Source organism: Diabrotica virgifera, chromosome 6 (genome assembly GCF_917563875.1).
Source record: "Diabrotica virgifera virgifera chromosome 6, PGI_DIABVI_V3a".
In the NCBI taxonomy this organism is placed as follows: domain Eukaryota; kingdom Metazoa; phylum Arthropoda; class Insecta; order Coleoptera; family Chrysomelidae; genus Diabrotica; species Diabrotica virgifera.
In genome coordinates, this window is record NC_065448.1 from 127,900,041 (window position 1) to 127,926,134 (window position 26,094).

At 33.5% G+C, this 26,094-nt stretch overlaps 1 protein-coding gene across 1 annotated transcript in view; it reads left to right on the plus strand.

The window, feature by feature from the left end:
• Positions 1-2,566: 2,566 nt before the first annotated feature.
• Positions 2,567-26,094, plus strand: part of LOC114334968 (protein pelota) — a 70,056-nt gene continuing 46,528 nt past the window's right edge. The window contains exons 1-5 of the mRNA XM_028285104.2: positions 2,567-2,748; positions 13,546-13,789; positions 20,341-20,595; positions 23,494-23,716; positions 25,087-25,279. Of these exons, the coding sequence (XP_028140905.1) occupies positions 2,708-2,748; positions 13,546-13,789; positions 20,341-20,595; positions 23,494-23,716; positions 25,087-25,279 (956 nt within the window). The 5' untranslated portion in view covers positions 2,567-2,707. The remainder of the gene's footprint in view (positions 2,749-13,545; positions 13,790-20,340; positions 20,596-23,493; positions 23,717-25,086; positions 25,280-26,094) is intronic.

The following is a 26,094-nucleotide window of genomic DNA, read 5'->3' on the forward strand; positions in this document are numbered from 1 at the left end:
ATTATTTTATTTACATCACTTATTTATTTTAATAATTACAAATAACACCAACTAACACATCTAATTTATTTACAACTCAAATTTATGATTTAATTAACTAAACATAATAACTACGATAACTAATAAATACATTTCACTAAATCCGATCGAATACAATTATATCACGCGTCGCGGCTCGTTCATTGACTGACTGGCCTGTGATCGGATTCCTGTTCTTAAATACTCTGGCAGCGGTCGCCTCGAATCGCCGTGGAAGATCTGGCCTTTACTCGTAACGCGGAGAAATATCGAGAAGAATTAGGCCGGGTTGTGAGGCGTCACAATATGTAAATGTAAATGTGTCAGGTGCCATACGCTAAATAAAATAAACACTACAGGATCTAAAGCTACTGGTATTAACTGATGCTTGCACTTTTGTATCGGTTATCACAGTATCTAATTGTTTGATCTTCTCTTCTAGCATTTCTTTATTGTCGTCTATACTTTTCTGTATCTTATCGAATGTTTTCGAAACTTCTTCAAATTTCTCGTTGTTGTGTTTACAAACTTCGTCAAGTTTTTTGTTGTTTTGTCTACAAATGTCTTTAATACTTAAGAAGTCTCGTCAAATTTTTAGCAACGTTTTCCAATCTCTCGTCGAATCTTTTAGCAACATTTTCGAATTTCTCGTCGCTTTTTCTAGAAGTTTCATTAAATCTTTTAACAACATTTTCGAATTTATCGTCGCTTTTACTAGAAGTTTCGTCGATCATTCGACGAATAAAGTTCAAAAGTCTTTTAAAATCATTTTTATTTTATTTAAAAAAACTTTTAATCCCACACCTGACTCCACTGTAGCGAGCTTACAGTTAAATTAAAACCCTCGGTTCGTTTATACGAATTTATTTATATGTATAAGTTACAGACGAATTTATTTTACAGAGTATTACAAACTCTATTACAAAAATTGTTCCTTATATACCCTAGCCGTTATTTTTAGAACGTTCTATCCATCTCTAGTTATGATCGAGACATTTGGTTAATTGCACGCTCTCCTCGCCGCTCCATCGCGTCTTGTCCGGAAAGATCGATATCGGTCTGTCTGTATGGAGATGGGACCTGTTATAGGAGGGTCGGTCAAAACTAGTTTTTTGTTACAATACAGTCGTAAAAATGAAAGTATACGCATGAAAGATCACATCAATCACTTATTTTGTATTTGCTGTCATTTTCTATAACAAATGTTTGTTATTCATAGAAAAAGACAGCAAATACAAAATAAGTGATTTATGTGAACATTCATGGGTATTCTTTCATTTTCCGACTGTATTTAACTTTATATTAGTAATAGTCAGTATGATGTTCAAGCTGTTTAACGTTGAGTCCATCAATCTCCTGAATAGTGAAAAAAGATTAAACACTTCAATAAAATAACTATAAAATACGGCATGGGATAATAGCCATTTCCAAATTATTACCACTGACAGTACCTACGTATCAGTGATATTACCTATCGACCTACGTTTCACTTAATGTTTTGATTTAACTTTTTTGAAAATGAATCCTGACGCATCGACCAGCACAAAATGGAAAAAGTATAATAGTTTTCAATCCCTTTGTACCACTTCTCGAAATTTTAGTAGGTGTTATTAGGTTTGTTCCAACACCACGAGAACCGTCATGTAACGATCACGTTACTATAAAATAATACGTTCCATGCGTTCTGTGTCTTTATATAGTGCGTTCCATGGGTTATTTTGTTTACTGCGCAGGACGGTGATCGTTACATGGACGGTTTATCGTTGTGTTGGAACAAACCTATTATAACCTATTCGCTATGAGCCGATGAGTAGAGGGGATTTGACAGTTTTCTCCAGCGCTGTTAGTGGCAGTTTTGTGTATTGAATTTGAACAATTTTATCAGAAAAGTACAAGTTTCAAACCACGAGAGAGCGCTACCGACGAAACCCACAGCCAATAAAAACAGAGGTAACCTCTAAATTTCACATAAACTTCTTCTTTTTCTCAATGGCCTCTTGCGCAATTAGTCATCCAGTCGCACCAATTTATATATTAAATATTAAATTAAAATGAATAAAATAAAAAAAACTTAATTACTGTTACTATTAATTCAGTGTATTCGTTCAGTAATCAGGTTACAATAATATTTTAGTTCCTAATTTGTGTTTTTCTAGATAAATATCTATTTTTCTTAATGTTGTTCTGAAGCTATTTCCTTGTGGCATTTTTTATAATCAACTATTTTTAATGGGAATAAGCCACAATTGTACCAAAAAAATGATTTTATTAACGTTAATTGTTAATCATAAATCTTGTTTTGTATATATCACATACACCAATTTTATCAGAAAAGGACAAGTTTCAAATCAAGAGAGAGCGCTACCGTCGAAACTCATAGCGAATTCAGGAATTGAATTTTTTGTAGCTTGGCAACAATGTCGCCTTAGATCTCTGACTTACATAATGACGTACATCGTGATTTATACTGTACCAGCCATACATAGTTCTAAGACCCTAAGCGAAAAAGAAGATCAGTGTCAAATGTCACGCGTCAATTAATTAATAAATTAATATGTCAAATTCTGGAGTGTCATGTGTCATGAACAATGAACATCTCTCAAAGAATTTATCAACAAATTATGTTCTCAGTAAACAGATTTCTTAAAGTAATTGTAGTTAATACAAGTATGTTAGACACTAACTCAATATGAAACTCATATCGCAAGACGTCGATAAAAATGGTGAGGGGTAAGTAGCTTCCAAGAGAATATAAATATTAAGAGGTTATATCACATGTAATAAAACACCTGCTAAAATGCTAACAATTTTTCCATATGTTTTAGAATGAAAGCACATAGGTACATGATAGAATTATTAGTTTATTCGTATTTACATTTTGGAAAGTGCATTAGTTTTATTCCTTACCTACTGCAATGATACATTATTTGGGTACATTTGTATAATAGTGATTATAATATATTTCCTATAGGTAGGGTTACCATAATGTATTAAGGCTAAATCCGGACAGAGGTAGTCCAAGGGGTTGTGGAAAATATAAAATGTGAATCTGACTGTGTTGCTGTTGCTACCTCTACATTGTACATTATATGCGAAATGCATATGGCACAATTAAAAGTACAGCTGTTTCGCTACAATATGCAAACAACATCGAAAGTCTCTGCCAGTTTAAAGTACATATACACCTAACATACTTTAACATACTTTAGACCTATTAGAGAATAATATTACAGCACGATATAAAAAATATTTTTAAAATAGAAGAAAAGGTAGTTAAAATAATAAATTGCGAATATATAATGACATTATGTTTAGTACACTTTTACTTAACTAAAAACAAACAACTTAAAACATTCATGGAAAAGAAAAGGATAAACATTCAAGTTTTGCTTAGTCTGTACTGGGCCCAGGGATAGGTTGTTCTTCATCTGTCCTTCTTTCGTACTGTTCAGAAGAGATAATTTTTCAAGATTATATTGCCTTACAATAGGCAGATATAATCTTCCTCTTTCAGCCGTCCATACAAAATTCATCATCGAAAAGATACGTTCAGCAGGAGCCGAAGTACCAAGCAGACAAAATATGAATTCTGCTATTTTAAAAATATTCGTAAAGTAAATGTTGCTTTTAGAATATGCTTCAAATATTTCTTTCTATTTGTCATGAGTGTTTGTGGTTTCTTCTTTAGGTAGTAAAGTCCATTTAGGTTTCAGCTTTTTTAGAACTTGGAGAAGTGACGAGCGCTCATCAAATAATTCATCCACATTGACAGAATTCAGTACAACGCTGACTACAGTTAAAGCGCTCTCTCCATCTCTTTCCAGGTAGGATCATCTTGTAACGTTAACCATTTAAAGTTGTTAGCCTTGTCAAAGCTATTCGCCCAAAATTTCAAGTAATTTATTAGCACATTCGTCATATCGCCCATTTTTTAGTAAAGAAAAAATCCGGACATTTCTCATATCCGGATGCCAATCTGGATATGTCTTTCAAATCCAGACTGTCCAGACGTATGGTAACCCTACCTATAGGTATATCAGGGGTAGTAAAATAAAATGCGAATTTAATAAAATTTTTCGATGTGAACATATGGATTTTTAAATTTAAACAAAGATTTAAATTTAAGATTAAAACAACAGCTTTATTGTCACTGAAAATTGAAGAATTTTATGGACAAAGTGTACGAAGAGTCAGAAAATATCAATAACAATTATAATTTACTGAAATAACATAAATCGTCAATATTTATATAATACTCTTATTGGTGCTTCAATGTGTAGTTGCTAATGGATGTTCAGTTGATTATCTTTATTATCAATTATCAATACATAAACAGAGATGTTCAAATTTGCATTAGTGTTACAATTTTAGGTTTACAAAATATTATGCTTACAAATATTATGCTTATAGTTTCCCATTACTTGTTTTACTCTTTTTGTCCAGGTTCCTCATTTCAGCACTTTGAATTTCCAATTTCAGTTTGTATAGTTCCATAGTTTGCATGACCTTCCTTTGGGTTTATTTTTCATATGGTTTCTATTTAGCATCATCGTTGTTATTCTATTGTTTCCATCTTGTCTGTATCCTGACTATTTTACACTCTATGCTTTTCTGTACAATGTTATTTTCATGGGGTATGGCTCTTAAGATTGTTCTTTCCTGTTTTCCAGTTTTTTTACTTCAAATTATTTTCCTTTCATATCTAACTGTTGCTCCTATTATGGCCCTTAGATTTTTCACAATATATACCGTATTTTCATAATCTTCTGGTCATTCCATACTTCTGATTTTCTTTTGACAATTTTAAGTTTTGATTCCTTTTACGGCTCTCTACTATTTTTTGTCATTTTTACCCTTAGATATGGAGATTCTCACACTGTTTCAAATTTGTAAACTCATATCATATTTATATCCTTAAATCTTTATCTCGTTTGCCGTGTGTCTTCCTTTAGCCTTTCTTTATTCTTTTAGCTTAGCGCATGATTCCCTGCATCTTCCAATCTTCTTGTTATAATCTGTTTCAGATCGTTTTTATTTTTTATTATTTATAATAACTTTGTTTGAGACCTTGTTCTATTGGAAACATTTTAGTCCTATGTCCTGTTCAACCCACTTTATCCTATATTTGTTCTAGATTATTCTGGTAAGGTTAATCATCTGGCTAAGTATTCCTAGCTCTACAATTCCAATATATAGTCAACTTCATTTAACCTTTCTGGTACTGGGCCACCACCCCGTGTTGCATATATTCTTTGATATATTTAGTTTTGTTGACTGAGGTTCATGGCATCCACTTACATTGTTATTTCTTATTTTTGGACAAAGATGTAAAAATAAAAGATTTAAAATTTTAATTATTCGTGCGTGTTAAATGTGTGTGGGGTTCGCTCGTGTCCCCATCCATCCATCCAATGGCACTACAGCCCAAATCGAGCCTTGGCCTCCTTCAATAAGCTTCTCCAATCATTTCGATTTACCGCTGTTCTTTTCCATGAACGCGTTCCCAGGAAGTTCCTGGCATCCTCATCGACTTCGTCTTCCCATCTCTTTTTAGGTCTTCCAACCGGTCTTCCAATCGCTCGTGTCCCACCTGGTACTATGTCAAAGTTGACCACGAATTGTGTTCAAAATTTGATAGTTGAATTCTTTCTGATTTCTTTGCTAATTATTTTGTTTTGATATGCAGCCTAGATCAAAATCCTTGTTGGTCTGACAAATCTCTTTTTTACTTTTTCTTAAAATTTTGGAACATTTTCATACTGTTATTGTTCATTTATTTTCTTTACTGTTACTTTCATTACTGGTATTTTCATACTTCTAGACTGTAGAATCTTTCTTGGAAATTTAGAAATTTGCCTTATCATTGCCAAGTAACTACTGTTATTGTTTGTACATTTCGGAATGTTGTCTTAATGGCCCCATTAGCTTTGTAATTTGCATATTGTTTAGAATCATAGGACAAATTGCTTTTATTGCATTTCTTTGAATTTTGATTGCTGTTCATACTTTTATTGGTTGGCTTATTTTCGTAATTAGGATTTCGTGGAAAATCGTTATGAAAATAAGTGATTAGTGATTCTCGTAATTACTTTATAATGTATTGAAAGTCTTAGAGTTTAATTTTAAAGGTCTATACAGGGTGTTTCAAAAAAATGTAACACTGTCTCTAGGATAGGTAAAACCTGAAAAATAATTGAGGTTTGCTTAGTAAAAAATTTTTGTAACGCCATCCGTTTTTTTAAGATAAAGGGCGGTGATTGTAATAACATTTTATAAGAATATGTTTGGAATGTGATACATCCATGAATTTGTTTTTATATCTTACTCTCATGTAGTTCGCTAGTTGCAAGGTTAGTACAAAGTATTATTTAAGATAGCTTTTTTAAGGGTAAAACTATTAATTAAAATTCCAAGTGACTTATGCCTGGTTGCACCAATAGATATTAAGATTAAGACGTACCTTAAGCTTAAATATATGTATATCCTTATGATGGGACCACACTAGCGTCTAATGCCGTTAATTATCGCATTATTTGCATTACAGAGATGGCAAATAATGTGATAATTAACGGCATTAGACGCTAGTGTGGCACCAGCATTAAAGTATAAGCTGAACTGGAGCTTAAGATCTGTTAGTGCAACCAGGCATTAAACTTCTAAGTAAAAAGTTACTCTTGGTAAAACTCGATACTGTGTACTGTTTTCGGAATATTTTGATTTGAAAATTATGAAGTAATAACCGATGCTGGTAGAAAGTAATGATATAGTAATTAATTTAAGAAATCACAAGAATAAAATTAAGTAAAACTAAGAACATAAAATAAAATTCAATTAGAGTAAGCCTTGACGATGCCCTCTGTTTCCACGAATACACAAATCTATCTGTTTTTCTAATAGACAAGGCGGAAACGGCGGATTCGTTGGGAAGAATATTCCCATGAGATATTTTTGCATAATCACTTTCGTGACACATCCCAGAATAAGGTTTAAGAAGTCGCCCACGTGAAAAGTGGGCCAATTTTTTTTAACAATTTTTTTTAATCAAATTGCAAAAAATCAATATTTTTGAACCGGACTAATTTTTTAGGTTTTTTGGACCATTCTGGACAAAAAAGGTCTCTTATAATTTTTCTCTAAAGTTGATCTTTTTCGAGTTATAAGCAATTTAAAATTTGAAAAACGCGAAAATGACCATTTTTAAGACTTAATAACTCGGTTAAAAATTATTATTATTAAAGTCAGAAAGTAACTATATCAAAGTTTAAAGTCGCCGCTACATGATCCTGAAGAAATATGTGTCATTAATTTACTACTAAGCTGTTATTTTTAATTAATAACAATGAGCGGTTAGATCGTATTGATGCGGCTGTAAATGTGAGTGCGAGTAAGATGCACAATTGGACTGCTGGAACGGCTTCTCTCTCGCACTCAGCATTTACAGCCGCTGCACACGTGCATGGCGCTTATTATTATTACTTAAAAATAACAGCTTAGTAATAAAATAATAACAAAGATTTCTTCAGGATCTTGTAGAGCGGGCTTTAAACTTTAATTTAGTAATATATTGACTTTCATAATAATAACTTTTAACCGAGTTATTAAGCTTTGAAAATTGGCATTTTTCGTTTTTCTCAATTTTAAATTGCTTATAAGTCGAAAACGATTAACTTTAGAGAAAAATTATAAGAGACATTTTTTGTCCAGAATGGTCCAAAAAATTAAAGAAAAAATTGTTCGGGTCAAAAATATTGATTCCTGCAATTTGATTAAAAGAAAATTGTTAAAAAAATTGACCCACTTTTCACGTGGGCGACTTCTCGAACCTTATTCTGGGATGTCTCACGAAAGTGATTATGCAAAAAATCTCATGGGAATATTTTTCCCTTCGAACCCGCCGTTTTCGCCTTGTCTATAAAGAATCCATTAATCTTTAAACGGTTGGGATCAGCTATGATGTCATTAAAGTGACGTTGAATTCTGAACGTGAAGTTACCTCTATAGTATAGACTTTTTCCTTAACATATTACAGTAGAACCCCGCTAATCCGAATGTTCGGCAAATCCGAACCAATGGAAAGTGAAAAAAATTTAAAAATTCAAGACAATCACTTAAAAACATGATTATACAGAGTAAAAGCAAATATACAGAGTAAAAGCAGAAAATTGAACAATCTAGGATTAATAGGTCTTTGAAATTCAAAATTTCTTAAAAATTAATACCTACTATATACTTAGTACTTTTATGTTCGTTCTCTTGTAGTCAACTTGAGTCCAAAAATATTGTCCACAGTCTTGCGAAAACGTTTGCTGTCCTAAGAAGCATTCTTAAAGAAGTCGGTCACTTTCTTCTGACTCATGGAGGTGTAGCGAATTGACGCAGCAATGTTAAACCCTTTACGCATAAACATTACGTCGACCGGTAACGCAGCAGAGTTCTGCTCCACGTAAATTAGAGCCACACCCAGAGCTTTAGTGGTATCTGCATGTGACACTCGATATGGCAGGAAAACTTCTTCCACGCTTTCTTCATCTTCATTAGGGTTGCTTTGAGGCTGAACCAAGTCTACAATGTCTTCATCCATGAACTCTTGGTGCCCATTGTCGTCAGCTTCAATCCATTCTGTAATTGCACTTTATTTTTTGTTTTCTGATCCTGTTGTTGTACGACTTCTAGGAGGTCATCTTGTAATGGAGAGTGGAAAAATGGATCTTCTTCAAATTGTAAATCTAGCCAGCGAGTTAGAGACTACACACAAACAATGACACTGGCTCTGCATCAGTGACATCAATCTGAGATGGGTGGAAGAGGGAACCCAAAATCAACGACAACGAAAGCTTTGAATTATTAGTTAGGCTAACTTTCGGATAATCCGAACTTTTCGGAATCCGAACAGGCTGTACCCCCAATTAGTTCGGATTTGCGGGGATCTACTGTATGACCAAACTGTGTAGTCCAAAGGATTAAAATCGCGTGACCGAGGAGGCCAATGAATTGGAGCTTCTGTACCTCTACCAATCCATCGATTCGGCAAATAGTTATTTAACCAATTACGACACCTTCTATCAAAGTGAGGTGGAGCTCCATCGTGCATAAAAAATAAAGATCTTCGCTCGTTTAACATTAAATCTTCTAATATCTCGAATAAGTTATTGTTTAAAGAATCAAGGTACATATCACGAATTAAATTCAAGGTCTTCTTCTTCTTAGCCTTCTATCATCCACATTTGGATATAGGCGTCTGCCAACTCCTTCCATCGGTCTCTATCCTGAGCAACATATTTCCAATTTGTTCCGGCTACTCTTTTAGCATCATCAACCCACCTCATCTGTGGTCTTCCTCTCGGTCGTTTACTTTGGTAAGGTCTCCAATGTTGTATTGGTGCATTCCAACGTTGGTCTTTTTATCTAGCAGGGTTTTTTGTCCATTTAAGTTTGTCAACTTTTGTTGTTATGTCCTCCACTTTTGTTTTTGATCTTGTCTAATTCCAGGTAGAATGTGATAACCTATATTAATTAATAAATAATAATAGGCTCCCGTTTTATACCGCTAACGCGGCTTTATGATTATAGCAGTGTAGTCTGCTATATCTACGGCCTACAGTATACAAGGAAGGTAACAGGGCCAGTGCTACGCTTCAACCGCCTATTATTACCCCTGGTTTTACCCAAGGTACTCATTTTATTCAGGCTGAATCGACCTAGGGCCTATAGACATTACAAAAATGTCTAGCTCTTCTTGCTGGCACTGGGATCTGAACCCCGGCTTACCTGCATGGAAGTCAGACATACTACCGTCTGAGCTACTCCAGCCCTATATTAAGTAATTTGTTACCTAAAGTTACTGCCCAAATATTAACTTTAAATGAGTGTTGGTAATATGATACGCTTTTGACTCATGGATTCTTATCACATCAGTACTTAGTGTGCATTATGGGAGTTTAACATACCTTGTCGCGTAAAGGTGTCCTCGTCCGTAAAAAGAATACATTTTAAATAATTTGGATTGAGGTCTGTGCTTTCTTGCAATATTTCACAAAAATCCACTCTAACCGGTAGATCGTCTGGCAAGAGCTCTTGGACTTGTCTGTAATGATAAGGATGTACCGCTCCCGGAGTGTCCCGGAGCGAACCATGGCCGATCACAAACGCTGTCGTCGGTCGTACACCCATCTAAACTTTACGCAGAGAGGATTTCTCTCACCGCGGCCGGACGGCCATGGTTCGGTCCGGGAGCTGAAGCTGCTGCTCTTTAGTACTTCTAACTTCCAACTATCCGGTAAGTTCTCTATGACAAAATACATGGGACGTTTTCGTAGTCTGACGTTCCAAATTTTTAACCTGATCCACAATTAAAACTTCCCCTCTTCCAGTGTTCCCATACATCAAAGTTTGTAAGACGAGACACCGTGAAGCGATTAACAAATTTTCAGCTTGCTATTAATCAACTTTTTTTGGTACGCGGGATCCAGGCCTAAAATAACAAGGTTTCAAAAATCTTATTATTGTTGAAGTATCGTCATAACAATCAATGAATGTCAGTTTCCCATGGCAAACTTATAGGTCTGGATCCCGCGTATGAAAAAAACAAGCAAGCAATTAATAGCAAGCTGAAAATTTGTTAATAGCTTAAGAGTGTCTAGTCGGACAAACTTTGATATATGGGAACACTGGAAAAGGGTAAGTTTTAATTGTTTGTGGAACAGGTTAAAAATTTTTAACGGTCAGACCACGAAAACGTCACATTTATTTTGTCTGACAGAACAGACTTAAACTCTCCGAACAGAGATTAAAGTCTCTTGCAAAAATCAGACTGCTATTTATCACCAAATGGGCGTTTTATTGAGTGGAACATGTAGAATATGTCAAATGACAGGAATTATGACAGGTGATAAATAGCAGTCTGATTTTTGCATGAGAGTTTAATCTCTGTTCGGAGAGTTTAAGTCTATTCTGTCGGACAAAATAAATGTGCCGTTTTCTTGGTCTGACCGTTCCAAATTTTTAACCTGTTCCACAATTAAAACTGCCCCTGTTCCAGTGTTCCCATATATCAAAGTTTATCCGACTAGACACCCTTAAGCTATTAACACATTTTTAGCTTGCTATTAATTAACTTTTTTTTCATACGCGGGATCCAAACCTATTAGAGAAAATCGAGATATACATATTAGAGCTTTATCATTACTTTATACCAGCATTCGTTGTTACTTCATAATTTTCAAATCAAAATATTCCGAAAACGGTACAAAGTATCGAGTTTTACCAAGAGTACCTTTTTGGTGTAAAATTGTATGATGTTTAAGTTCACTTGGAATTTTGACTAAAAATTCTACCCTTAAAAAAGTTACGTTGAATTACTTGGTACGAACCTTGTAACTAGAGCCCTCTATGAGAGTCAGATATAAAAACAAGTTCATGGGATGTATCAGCTTCCAAAACATATTCGTATAAAGTATAAAATTTCACTACAATGTTCAGTGCCAGTAGTTTCGGCAAAATCATAAAAAATGTGTAAAATTTTTTCTTCAACTTTTATCTTGAAAACGGACGGCGGTATTTTTTTATTACGCAGCTCAATTATTTTTCAGTTTTTTACCTATTCTAGAGACGGCGAAATCTAAAAATCTTTGTATTGTTATTAAATGCTTTTCAAAAGTATTCTTGAAAATTTATTCGGTACTTTTTATTTGTGAAGACGACCAGTTCGAGAGCTATATCAATAAAGATATGGATGGGTGACGCTAGAGGTTAGTTCAGAGACAGAAGATAACGGAGGAAATGACAAGAAAATGAAGAAATATCTAATGATTCTGACAGCGAAGAGGAAATAATGGACATCGGCTTGCAAGATGTGTTCTTTGGTAAAAGTGATACTATGTGGCCTGAAGGAACCTACGAACATTGAGGTGATGTCCCGAACTCGTTTTCTCAAATATCGAGTTTGATGTGATTTGATGACATAAATACCAGGCAAGAACGAAGAGATATAAATAAATTGGTAGTCTCAAAGGTGACCAGAGGTGTTGTTTATGGATGTAATTGACAGAGCGACAGTAAATGCTTTTGTTTTATGGATAAATCTCAATCCGGAATGGAATTCAGCAAATTTAGATAATAGGCGGCTGTTTCTTTTGGAATTGGCAAAGGAGTTAATAGAACCCCAGATAAGAAACAGAATTAGAACCTGCTATGTGCGCTAGACTAAGCTAGCCTAACTAAGAAGACAAAGGATACTATAAAGACTATTAGATACAATTGGGACCAACAGAGACAAAATCCTGGAGGACCACATTCAACTCAACGAAGAGCATCCAAAAAGGGGAAGGTGTTATAGGTATTCAAGGAGCAAAGACAACAAAGTGAAAAGAATATGTGCCCAGTGCAAGAGAAACGTATGTTCACTACACAGCAAAACTGTTATGAGTGTGTAAAGACTGTAAAAACTAACTGCAAACATGTATATGTTGTATATTAGACGAATTTTGTAGATATCAGTAATATGCGCTTTTGTTTGAGTAACTTTTTTATATTTTATTACAACAAGCTTCAAAGTTACATGAATAAAAGTTTACTATGTATAGCACAATTAGGCATCAGTGACAAATATTTTTTAATTGTTATTTTATAATTTAAATAAATGACAAAAGCAATTAAAATAATTGTTTTCCTTCAAAAAAATAAAAACAAATTAAAACACATACACGTGTATCGCATTGGCCATGATGATTTCCAATCTCCGCTAGGAGTGGCACGTGAAGAAGAAGAAGACACGTGTATTCATAAAATACACATCTAAGCACAATGTCTGACTCTATCTGACTGACTCCTATAAACAATTCTAAGCAGATCTTTTTTTTCTTCTAACTTTTATATCTTTTTCGTTTATAGCAGGGCTCTTATTAGATATGTTGTTCTTTTATGAAAGTCCTTAAATGAGCCCATCAGAATCAAAACCTGCTAAATCCTAAATTTTTCGTGTTCCCTTTTTTTACACAGTTTCCAAGTTCAAGTGTCTATTGATCTACAAGCATAAGGTTTCGGTTCAAAACCTTCTAAATCCTCTTCAAAATACAACTGAAATGTTAAGATAGAATCAAACCCTGCTAACTCCATAGTTTTATGAACAATAAAATACTTCTTTTTCTTGTATATTTTGTATGTTTTCCTATTAAATACCTACTTTTAGTGCATTAATTGCGCCTGAAAACAGTTGAAAATTAACAATATTATGTGAGCTTAGAATCAAAATCTGCTAAATCCAAACTAAAAGTAAAAATTTTTAAAGATGTAAGGGGCATGCAAAATACTGACTACCAAATTAGTCTGCCATTATGACTTTATTGATGCCACTTCGATTAAGAAATGCCTGATACTTTTTGGGAAATTTAGATTTTTAATGTTTTTTAGTCTCCTGAAATATTTCAAAAAATGGATCTATCAGGTTTTGATTCTATAGGTCTCAAATATGATATTTTTATTATTTACAACTAAGTACTAACAGAAGGGAACATATATTTTAATTTGTAGCACTGTTGCTCTCATCCCAGAAGAGCCAGAAGATATGTGGCATGCTTACAATCTTATTTCTGAAGGAGATTCCGTAAAAAGCACTACAATCAGAAAAGTTCAATCTGAGTCTTCAACTGGTTCCTCCACATCTAGTAGAGTTCGAACAACATTAACAATATCAGTGGAAAATATAGATTTTGATACTCAGGCATGTATGTTAAGATTAAAAGGAAGAAACATCGAAGAAAATCAATATGTTAAGGTAACTACAATAGTGAAAAAACTCCAATTCAAATTATAATCATTTTTTAAAGTTTGGATACTGACTGCAATATGTATGTAGCGATCTACATACTTTTCATAAGGTTTCTATATTTTTTTATTTGTATTTTATTTGATTGCAATAAGTTTTATTTCTTAAGAATGATTTGTGAACTTCAATTTGTAGCGCAACTAGCTTATTGTCAGGAAAATTAAACTCAAGGTTCAAATTATCTATGTGCACTATTTATCTAAATGTTTACGGATATAATATTGTATGCTACAAGCTATTCTTTTATAATATAACGGCAACTATAATATTGCAACTAAACCGTCTTATACAGGGTGTTTTATTATTAATTGGAAATTTTTTAAGTGTTGATTCCTGGGCTCAAAATATTAAGATTTATGTCTCCTTACTGATTTACAGGGTGTTTTATTTATAAATTTAAAATGTGGCTCCTGGCTAATTTACAGGGGGTTTTATTTAAAAATTTAAAAAGTATTTGTACTCAGTACTTTAAAATTATTTGACATATCCTTGCTATACTTGGGAGAAAGTGTAGGTACTGTACACCATATTACTTAATTATGTTAAACGAACGTTTATGGCTACTACCAGAGGCGTACGACAGGGAAAAGAGAATGGTTGATCCTTCCCACATTCTACGCCACTGGCGGAATTGCTATTTTAGTGCCATTTTTCGATTCTCCAATACTTTCTATAAAAATTGCTGATCTAGATAGTTCCCTTCTATTAAAGGACAATGAGACGGAGTTCCATATGTATGAACCAAAATGGATCGCAAAATGGTTCTTTTTAGAACCACCATTTGTTTTTTAAGTTCTGTATGCATCTATTCGTTTCAAGCAATTACAATAGGTCAGGGGTGACAGGTTTAAACCAACATGCTTGAAACCTTGTTTTTTTTTAGAAAGAAACCACTGGCTTTTTTAAGAAAAACACCAAACTGGTGTTTTTATTTAAAGTTTTTAATCCATCTGCCGCAAATGAAAAACTAAAGATAAATAAATTTTTGTATTTTCGAACTTAGTTATTAGAATATTATTTACGTTTAAAGATGTTTTTTTGTTATATTAGATAATTTTTTGTGTGTGTAAATAAAAGTTAAAGTTCTCTTAATCATTTTTTCAATGTTTATTACTATTATGTTATAAAAGAATTTATTCAATTTTAAAGTACAGACTTATAATACTTTAAGTCTGTATAATACTGTATTTAGACTTCCAATACTTTGTATCAAATAAACCTGTTTTTTGGTTTTTTGAAAAAAACCTTGATTTTTGTCAACCCTGCAAGAGGTAAACAACGTTTTTTTTTTTTTGTTAAAAGCGATTAAAATTTCATTTGTGTAATAATGCAATCCTATGACCCAAAGAAACCGACATAATAGATTAATCAAAATAACTTTGCCGCTTCATTTTTAACTTCAAATATTTCGAAAAATAGTGACATTATCCTTACGAATGAAGAGTATATTATTTACATAGAAAGTATTGGAGAATCGAAAAATTGCGCTAAAGTAACAATTCCGCCAGTGGCGTAGATTTGAGAAGGATTGACCATTAACTTTCCCCTATCGTATGCCTCTGGTAGTAGCCAGAAAGGTTTGTGTAACATAATTTAGTAGGAGTTATGGTACCTACACTTTCTGCCACGTATAGCAAGGATATGTCAAATAGTTTTAAAATACCAGGTACAAATATTTTTTAAATTTGTTAATAAAACACCCTGTAAATCAGTAAAGGGTCAGTTTTTCTTTGAGTGATTTAGGTTAAATCTTAATATTTTAAGCTCCGAAATCTACAGTTAAAGTATTTCCAATTATTAACGAAAAACCGTGTATAACTAGGCAATAATTCTAGAGAAGTCTATAACTACAATCGCAATAAAGATCTAAGAAATAAACAAACCAAGACCCGTTAAATGTTACGAGGAGCACTCTCAAATCATAATTTACAATGTATATACGTTACTGTGAAAGTCCGTGAATGTCGAGATCCACCAGTGAATGTCGACATTCACCAAGTCGCTTGGCGGATGTCCGAGGTATGTATTGGTTAAATATCATATCACCAGTGAATGTCGACATTCATCATACATTTTTGGTGTATGCTAAAACTATGTTTTATCAAGTAAAAGTAAAAAATTACTTGGGCGTATGTTTTTTATTTGTTGGGTATGATTGTTAACTAAAATATTATCAACATAGCCGTGAATTTCTTGTTTTGAATTTTGATACCTAATATGAAAAGAAAACAAAAATTAAAAAATGAAATGTATATATATCTTATATCTGTATACACTTAATCTTATTTATTGCAACAACTTAAACTACCATGACACTTCGAATTATTGTGCAAAAGCCCCTTGCGTTTACAACTACATTTTGTCGTGGAACACTTTCTTTTGCAGTTACAACGTACCTTGTACTCCACTTTTCGAATTAGCACAAGCTGCTTCTCTTAGCGACATTTCATCAGTTGTAATTTCATCCATGGAATAGTATATTGTGCAACAAGTGCAGAAAGGTACTAATTTCTCACGAGTTTGAAAAGTTGCGGTACGAGCGCAAGCGAGTGCCGCAATTCAAACGAGTGAGAAATTACCTTTCTGCACGTGTTTCACACTATACTTTTTCTACAAGCACAGTTTTTCCTAAAAATAAAAATCACAATTTCCAAACTGTATTTAATTAATACCTACTAATCAATTTAAATTCCTTATACCTAAATAAATTGCACAGAAATCAGTTAAAAAATTAATGCACTGCCTTAATTTGTTTAAATTTAAACAATTATTACACATTATTGACATTATATTTATGCAGTCACGGATTTACACAAAACCTACTTCATTCGACGTCTCTTGCACAGGTTGCTAAATCCTTATTGGTAATTTGATAATTATAAAATGTTTAATAAGAATAAAATTGTAAAATAAAACAGTTGTAACATCCATAATTTAGTTTCTATGCTATAGTTAAATATAATAATTGTCTTATAGGTTATATATTTGTCTAAAGTTTAACCACGGATGTAAACAGAATATAACGTTACTCAGAATGCGGTAGTCCACGGATGTAAACAGAATATAACGTTACTCAGAATGAGGTAGTCAACTGTGCAGAAAAGAACTTTGCGGCACAGAAACGTCACTTTGCGGCACAGAAACGTCACTTTTCTGCACACTAATGTCAAATATCTTATACTGTGAGAAAATATCAAGTTTGCTAACATAAAACCGTGCAGAAAAGTGCACTTTGAATAGTGGTTGTAGAAAAAGTAATTTTTCTTTACAGATTGCGAATACGTGTGAAAATCTGTTTGAAGGTACCATTTTTGTTTGCTAATTTATAATAGTCTGAATCCTTTATTTCAACAAAAACCGCTAACACATTTCGTGGGTCAGTACGACCACGGTCAACATCAGGCACTTTAATTCTGACAGTATCACCGATTTGGGCCAGAGGAAACTTTTTTCTGAGGTTCGCAACATTTTTTTTGCTTGAAGTAAAATATTATATTTTGCAGCTGCTCGCTTTGAAGAAATTTTATCGTGCTGTTCAGTCATTACTTGGGATGAAGACGTGCTGGGCTGGGGAACGTCTATTTCTTGAGAGCTAGAAGTGCTACACTGTGAATCAGTCGATGCTTTAGATATAGGCGGGCTACTTTGCGTATCTGTTCCAATCGAATTTTCTTAAAAAGTATTCAAACAGGCCTCTAGCTGTTCCTCAGTTTCAATATTTACAGATATAAACAATATTACAGTATTTAAAACTATGTACAGTTTGTTTTTAAACCAAGAGGAGTGATTCAAATTTACCGCGCTGTAACGCTTGTTTGTAATTGGTCCAACCGCACGCAAGTTTACTCCACTGTTATAAAATTTTGACACTTACGACATTTATTAAGTTTTGACACTTTTGGCATTTCATAGGTTAATTCAGTTATATCGGCGATTTTTTGTGTTTTCTGTGTTGTATCTTTAATTTTTAGATTTTTAGTCTAATTTGATATAAAAGGCAGTTGTTTTTAGAACTCTTCAGCGACGTATTAATATAATATAATATTTATGGATTACCGTTGAGGGCCTACATGATCAACCAAAAAAGAAGATGTATTTAGTTATTTTTCTAGTGACTTTCTTGGGTGCGAACCTGTCTTTTTAGTTTACTCCTCCTGGTTAAAAAATAAACCATAGTTACCTACAACCGCTTATTTCGGACATTCGCAGCAACTCTTTTGTGGTTGTCGACATACACCGGTGACAGTCCGAAACTATAACAAAATTTATAAATATTCAGTCTTTCACCCAGGCATTTGGTGTGTGTCGACATTCACCGGTGAATGTCGACATACACCAATTTCTTACTTTCACAATAACATATATTACGATTTTATCGACTTTTTCGACTGTTCATATTAACTGGAGATATATGGATGTTCTTACCCAAGAAAAATAATCCTAAATCTTGCGATGAGTACCGATTAATTAGCCTTATGGGTCACACTTTCAAAATACTACTGAAAGTTATTCAACAGCGTATATATAAAAAATGTGAAGAACAATTAGACAACACACAGTTTGAATTTAGAAGTGGAATGGGAACACGATGCAGGGAATGGGAAAATGCAGGGAATATAGTAAAAACGTATTCGTATGTTATATAGATTTTCAAAAAGCGTTTGACAGAGTTCAACGTGGTAAACTCATACATGCATTGAAACACATACAACTAGATTCCAAGGATATAAATTTGATCAAAAATCTATACTGCAATCAAACAGCGGTCGTACGGGTGGAAGATAGTGAGACAAACCACGTGGAAATTCAAAGAGGAGTCAGACAGGGATGCGTGCTGTCGCCACAATTATTTAATGTGTACTCCCAACTAATATTTCAGGAGGCACTATGGGAAAGAACTGAAGGTGTAAGGTTTGCAGGGAGCATCAGTAATAAAATCACAAGATTTGCAGACGATACCGCAATCATGGCAGAGAATATAGACGATTTACAAATTCTCCTATAAATCATTAACAGAGAAAGCAGAAAGATGGGACTTACAATGAAATAAAATCAAATACATGATAATCTCAAAAAACCCTCTTGACAACATACATCTGACATTGAAGGGTAAACCGCGAGAGAGGGTCGGCAAGTATAAATACCTCGGAGCAATTATAAACTCACAATTAGATCAAGATGAGGAGATAAAGGTCAGAATAAAAATAGCTCGAAAAGGATTTATAAAGTACAAGTCAAATTTTTACAAATGTTATGTTTGTTCGCAACTACTATATGGGGTAGAAACTTGGACTCTAAAAGCCAAATCCCTAAAAAAATTAGAGGCATTCGAAATGTGGCTATGTAGGAGTATTCTGAAAATTCCTAGGACTGCAAAAGTTTCAAACGAAGAAGTGTTAAGACGAATTGGACATGGCAGAAAGCTGATGAACACAATTAAAATAAGAGAAACATCGTATCTACGCCATATACTTCGTATCGATAAATACTCTCGTGTACACGCCATCACGCAAGGAAGAGTAGAGGGGAAAAAGGCTTAGGAAGAAAGAAGAAATCTTGGCTGAGGAATATCAGAGATTGGACTAACGTCTGTGTTGAACAGATATTTCACGTTGCAAAAGATAGAGGAGCGTTTACAGAAGTGATCGTCAACCTTCGTTGGAAGACGGTACAAGAAGAAGAAGATATGAATGTTCTGTGTCACGCCCATAGTTCAGAACCGGCTGCTTATTTTTGAACTCATCCAATCGCCGGAGCTTTGGAGATTCTCTTGAAGAGGCATGTTCTGGAACAGTAAAAAGATCACATTTTACTTCGATTGCCACACCGAATCTGGTATTTCTTCTATCTGTATAATTTATAATAAATTAATTAAAACTATGTCAGCAATCATTCATGCTTTGCTGTGAAGGGTTCTTGCTTCTTCTGTATCATTTGAGCCGGTTTTGGATTCTCTATTGGCAGCTTCTTAATTCGGTATATCACATCATTTGTTCTCTTTTTAATTTCATACATTGTCTTTTAGAGTACAATCCTCGATATTGTGGATTCTATATGCAGCCAAGATCATCCACTGTGAAGCTTCCATTCGTGGACTGAGCAATATATTTATTGATCTTCGATTCTATCAACGATTATCTGGATATATTGTTGACAAGGTCGTGGATGTTGTTCATCCTTAACTTCTAGTTGATGTGTTGTTTGCCTGCTAAGTTTTCTAAGCTTCTATGTATATCGCCCATTTTTCTTATTCTTAAAATGAAGATACATCTAAATGGAACTTATAGCGGCGTAAAGAAGGTCCAGGAAGCTGTGATCCTGGTGCTGAGCGTGTTCATTTTTTAGGAGTTGTGTTGGAGCAAAGTTGGAAAAAAGATCCATAATAAAATTTTACTTGTATGTAATGTATTTGATATTTTGTTGACAAATTCTTGTAAGTTAATAACGCACCTCGTAGAGGCATCAAAATTAATACCTAATAATTTATTCAACATTTTTAGATGGGAGCATACCACACCTTAGATCTGGAACTTAATAGGAAATTTTCACTCAGAAAACCAGAATGGGATTCTGTTTCACTAGAGCGTATAGATATGGCATGCGATCCAACAAAAAGTGCAGATGTTGCTGCTGTGATCATGCAAGAGGGACTTGCTCATGTATGTCTGATAACATCCAGTATGACTCTTGTACGAGCTAAAATTGATGTTAATATTCCTAGAAAAAGGAAAGGATTTGTGCAGCAACATGAAAAGGTAAAAACTGTATTTTATAACTTCTTGAAAATACACTCACCGGCACAAAATTCCGCCCCCCAAAATGTTTCATTAAGTTTGACAATTTATAACTTTATTATTTGTACTCCGATTTTCAAGATTCTTGCACTTGTTTGTAGGTACATGTATTGATATCGTTTGTTATTATTCCGGTAACAAGAAAATTTTGCTTGCATGGCGTTATACAGGAGTGAATTGAAGCGTTGTATTTTCTCCTAACTTTAAAAAATTCTGCGAAAAATGAAAGAGCTGATTTTGTTTCATAGTCCTGTCATATTATCCCGGAGGTATCACTGAAATGTTGTTTTTTGAATTATCCGAATATCTTTTCTTGTAAGAGCAGTACAATTTTTTGTACCTATATAAAAGCACTGATTGACTCATAAACATAAATATCTTAAATAGAGGTTGGATTGATAATATTAGAATGGCCCGCATGCATCCCAGATCTCAATCCTATTGAGCATTTATGGGATGAATTAAAAATAGCTATTCGCCGTCATCCTAGGCCTCCATAAAATTTGGTACAGTGATGTTACGCTGGTATAGGAATATCGGGCTATTCCCTAGGCAAGAATAACGCATAACTCATCTTTATTCGATGCCAAACAGATTGCGACCAGTCGTTGTTGCAAGAGGTGGACATACCCATTATTGAATTGTTTTGTTGTTAATTTTGTTTTGTTAATTTTAGTGCGTTTGATATTTTTAATTAAATAAACCTTCAAAGCAGTGTTTTTATTTACAGCTCTTACAAGAAAACAGATATTCGGATAATTCAAAAAACAAAACCTTGGTGATACCTCCAGGATAATTCAAAAAGAGTTTGAAACAAAATCAGCCCTCCAATTTTTTCACAGAATTTTTTAAAGTTAGGAGAAAATACAACGCTTCTATTCACCCTCGTATAATGCCATCTAAGCAAAATATTTTTGTTATGGTTTGTTCAACAGTAATTGGTTTGAGTTCAATTAGTGCGGTCGTAAATATTATTAAATTTATCTGACCTGGCCCATTGTTAAGACCCACCCGGAGCGATAAGCCACCGAGGTAGACAGAGTTGGTCTTTTGCAATTAACACTGACTAGACGGTACTCCCATAATACAGCCTAAAATAAATTTTACCTGAAACCGGGCCTTTTATACTATTATCGGTTAATCCGGGCTGTTTATAGTGGTAACTAATTGAACTTAACCATTTACTGTTTAACATACCATACCAAAGTAATAACAAACGACATCAGTACATGTACCTACAAACTGATGCAAGAATCTTGAAAATCGGAGCACAAATAATAAAGTTATAGTGCAGGGGTGGCCAAGCTCCTTGATAGCCAGAGCCACTTTTCGTAAGTTAAAATTTTTCGCGAGCCGCAATTAAAAACGTATTCAAAAAGTATGTAAAGAAAGTATGTACAATGTTTTTTAACAGAACTTTTATTTATTGAAAACAGAAATAAAATTACGAAATATTTAAACTTAATTACATTTTTGTTTTCTTTATTCTTCTTCTCGTTTTCCTTATGTCCAATAAGAGAGTCGAACTTTGCTATCATCTATTACTTATCCATCTTTTACCCATTTCTTCCACGCCTTCCGGCCTTCTTCCCATTTCCTTCACCTGTTGCGCTGTGTTGCGTCTCTTGGCTCCGATTTCCTGGATTTGTTCCATCCACCCCTTTCTAGGTCTGCTCCTTCTTCTTTTCCCCTGTCTCTTGGCAGCTGCCACCTTCTTTACTAGTCTGTTCTCGTTCATTCCAGTTATATGTCCAAACCAATTCAGGTTTCTTGTTTCAATTTTTTTTCTGTGTTGGCCCCTGTCTTAGCATGTTTCTAATGTTTTCGTTTCTTTCTCTGTTCAACATTTGTTTTCCTTCTTTTGATAATTCTTTAAAATTTGGGTAGCACTTCTCAGTAATTCTTTCAGATGCTGGTTAGTTAATACTGATATGTGTTAGGATTTCACGAATTTTAAAATGGAATTAAATGGCCCATACGAGTACGTTGTTTCTAATATGGAAATAATTCGACAAGCATCCTTTTTTAATTTAGAGTATGTACTTGGATTTTGGTACAAATTTCCAAAATTCGGTAATCGGCGTCGACTTATAGTTTTATTTTCGAGCTTGATCTTCTTGCGTCTCTATTAATTTTAATTCACCAGATGTTGTTTGGGTCATATATTGGAAAATTCAGTATGTATACGTATATATTTCAAATGAATTCAGAGAAAAGTGAAGAGACGATTTAAAATATTTTAAGTCTTGAAATAAATTTTGGACTTCGGTCAATAAATATTCTTTCTAGCTTTTTTATTTACTCGTAAGTTTTTCTAGTTTAATATTGTAACAAATTTTTTTAAGTCGAGTAAAATGACTAAATATACAAATCGGTCTAGAGTGGGTTGATTACTGACTTTTATGTCGCGTCACTCTTAATATTCTTTCGCGCAGTTTTCGATTTGTTATATCACTCTTAGCTTGGATGGAAATGGAATTTGTTACAAAGTTGCATTTGGTCTTTCATATTTGTTGTCAGTAATTTAAAAGACATTCTGAAACACATATGGAACGATAATAATTTTTTTTAAATAATAACGCAAAATTGAAAATAAGGATCTCGGGTACATTTATCGAGAGCCACAAGCAATTCTTCAAAGAGCCGCATGTGGCTCGCGAGCCGCAGTTTGGCCACCCCATAGTGTGTACAAATCATACAGTCTTTTTTAATTTAAAAAAGTTTGATTGGGTGCTTCTCTTTTATTGACATTGCATTTTATGTTAATGTCATTATGACCAACGCTAGAAGAATAAAGTATAAAATGTATAATAAGATCTACATAAGTATATAAATAATACCTAATATTAATTTTTTTAGGGTTTGGCTAAATTTTATGACACTGTGATGCAAGCCATTCTAAGACACATTAACTTCGATATTGTTAAATGTATACTAGTTGCATCTCCTGGATTTGTTAAAGATCAGTTTTATGAATACATGTTTCAAACTGCAGTTAAAACAGACAATAAAATTTTGCTAGAAAATAAGTCAAAATTTATGCTAATTCATTCTTCTTCGGGTTTTAAACATTCTCTACAAGGTAAGATAAAACTTATTTAAAGGTTTCAATAATTTGCAGAATTGTAATCTATCTTTTGGCTATCTATATGTTGGCTGATCTATCTTCGAGGGTACACCGATGTGAACAGTTTCTGGGTGTAGGAAGATGTTCCATATTAGGGTGGGTCGAAAAACAATAATGTTTCATATTTTAATCGCTATACCGCGGAAAACTTGCCTTTGGGGTATATAAGTAAAATGCAAAGTAAAATAAAGTCATATATTGAACCCCCAGCTAGCGCATCATACTTAAAATTTAGTTTTTTTTTTTCAGAAATCAAGACATTTTTTAATTATGTTTACAATCTTTAGCCAATAATATTTGAACGTGCTATAGTGAAAACTGTTTAGTTAATAGTTTAAAAAATAGGAAATAAATTTGAAACAGACAATATCTTTTAATTTACGGTAGCGCAAAATACTCAAAAATTGTTAAAATTCACATATTAGCACCTTAAAAGAAGGTGTGGTCTAGTGTGTTGGGTGTTATTAGCACAATCCATTTTTTGTCCTTTTTCGCATTTTGTTCTTTTTGTTCATTTAGCGCAGTATCGACTTGTTTGGTGTGGGCAGATCTGGCCCAAACGGCGTACGCATATTCAGCAGTTAAAGAACATGGTGCCTGTGCCGTTGTTGTTTTGTGTATTTTGTCTCCCTTTCTCACTTTATCCCTTAGATATGTCTCTTTTCTACTTGCTGCTATTTTTCATCTGAGTTTTTTTCTTGTTTATTTGTTCTATTTTGTTCTATAGTCCGTACAATTCTTTCGGTCTCAAACTGTGATATATCTTCTCACAGCATTTGGTATTTCTTTATTAAATGCCCTTATGTTTTGTGTATCGGTGTTTTTCACTTTGTAGATTTTATTTCTAAAGTAATATTTTTGTCTCTTTTAATCTTTTGACAGAATTGTGATTGTGCTAATGCAAGTATATCACCCATTTCTTCAACTTATTTACATCGTTTGTTAAGTTATATCCAAGGATATCATTAACTTATTCTGTAAAAGCTGCTTCATCTTGTACTACTCGTCAAATACAGCATAAAATTTGGCGATTTTGTCATTTAGATATGTGTCATCAATGTAAATTATGGGCAGATTTTCTTCCCTATAGTATCCCTAAGAAAATTGCTCCAAAGCACTTGTATATCAAGTTTTTCTATTAGAATTCGATCGAGCATTCAAACCCCGGCCTACTGCGTGGAAGTCAGACATCCTACCGCCTGAGCTATCCGGCCCGCCAACCTGAACAAACTAACCTTTTCAAAAATTTATAACTATTCTATTTTGAAATAAAAGTTTTGACCAATATTTAGTTATTATATATTTGATGTATGTGTAATTTTTAGAAATACTACAAGATCCATCTGTTATAAACAAAATATCTGACACAAAAGCTGCTGGTGAGGTAAAAATCTTGGAAAACTTTTACACGATGCTTCAATGTGAACCAGCCAAGGCGTTTTATGGTAAAAAACATGTCGAAAAAGCAAATTCGGAACAGGCTATTGAAACTTTGCTTATATCAGACAATTTGTTTAGGTAAATATATTATTTATGAAAACAAATGTGATTAACATTTAGTTGTAAAATAATATGAAATTTACAGTATAGTGCACAAGAATAAAAAAACCGCTAAACGCCGTAAAAATGAGTGTCGCATACTATATTTTGATTTTGATCCAAAATAAAATTCTAGTTTTATTTTGAAGGATTATTTCATAATATTTGCTAAACTTGAAGTAAAATGCGCCACAAAAGAGTAACTTTGATACAGTTTGCATTTTGAAGCTCTTTTGTGGCGCGTTTTACTTCAATTTTAGCAAATATGGACAAATCTTTCAAAATAAAACTAGAATTTTATTTTCCATCAAAATGAAAATACATTTTCGCGGCTCGTAATATTCATATCAGATCTTTTGCAGCCGTGATATTGTATGCGCCACTCATTTTACGGCGTTTAAATGTTTTTTTTTATTCTTGTATCAGGAGTTTTTCAAAGTTTTTTATAAATTAAATATATTAAGTTGAATGTAATGTTTCTCGATTACACGTGAAGCCTTATAAATGGTCGTTTTTGTCGCATTATCTCCCAAATGATCTAGTAGTTACGATACTAAACTTGTCATAGGACAATCCGTGTTCATATCCCAGCCATCCTAATACGTTTTTTTTAAATAGAATTGTTTGTGTTCATCGAGTGTACATTAGATTTTTTTCTTTTCGAAATGGATTGTAAAAAAATATTGGGATAGCTGCCAAATGAACTCGGATTGCCCGATCAAATTTAGCCTCGTAACCACTAGAACTACATAAACCATTTCGGCGATAATAGTGAAATGGATTATACTGTTGGA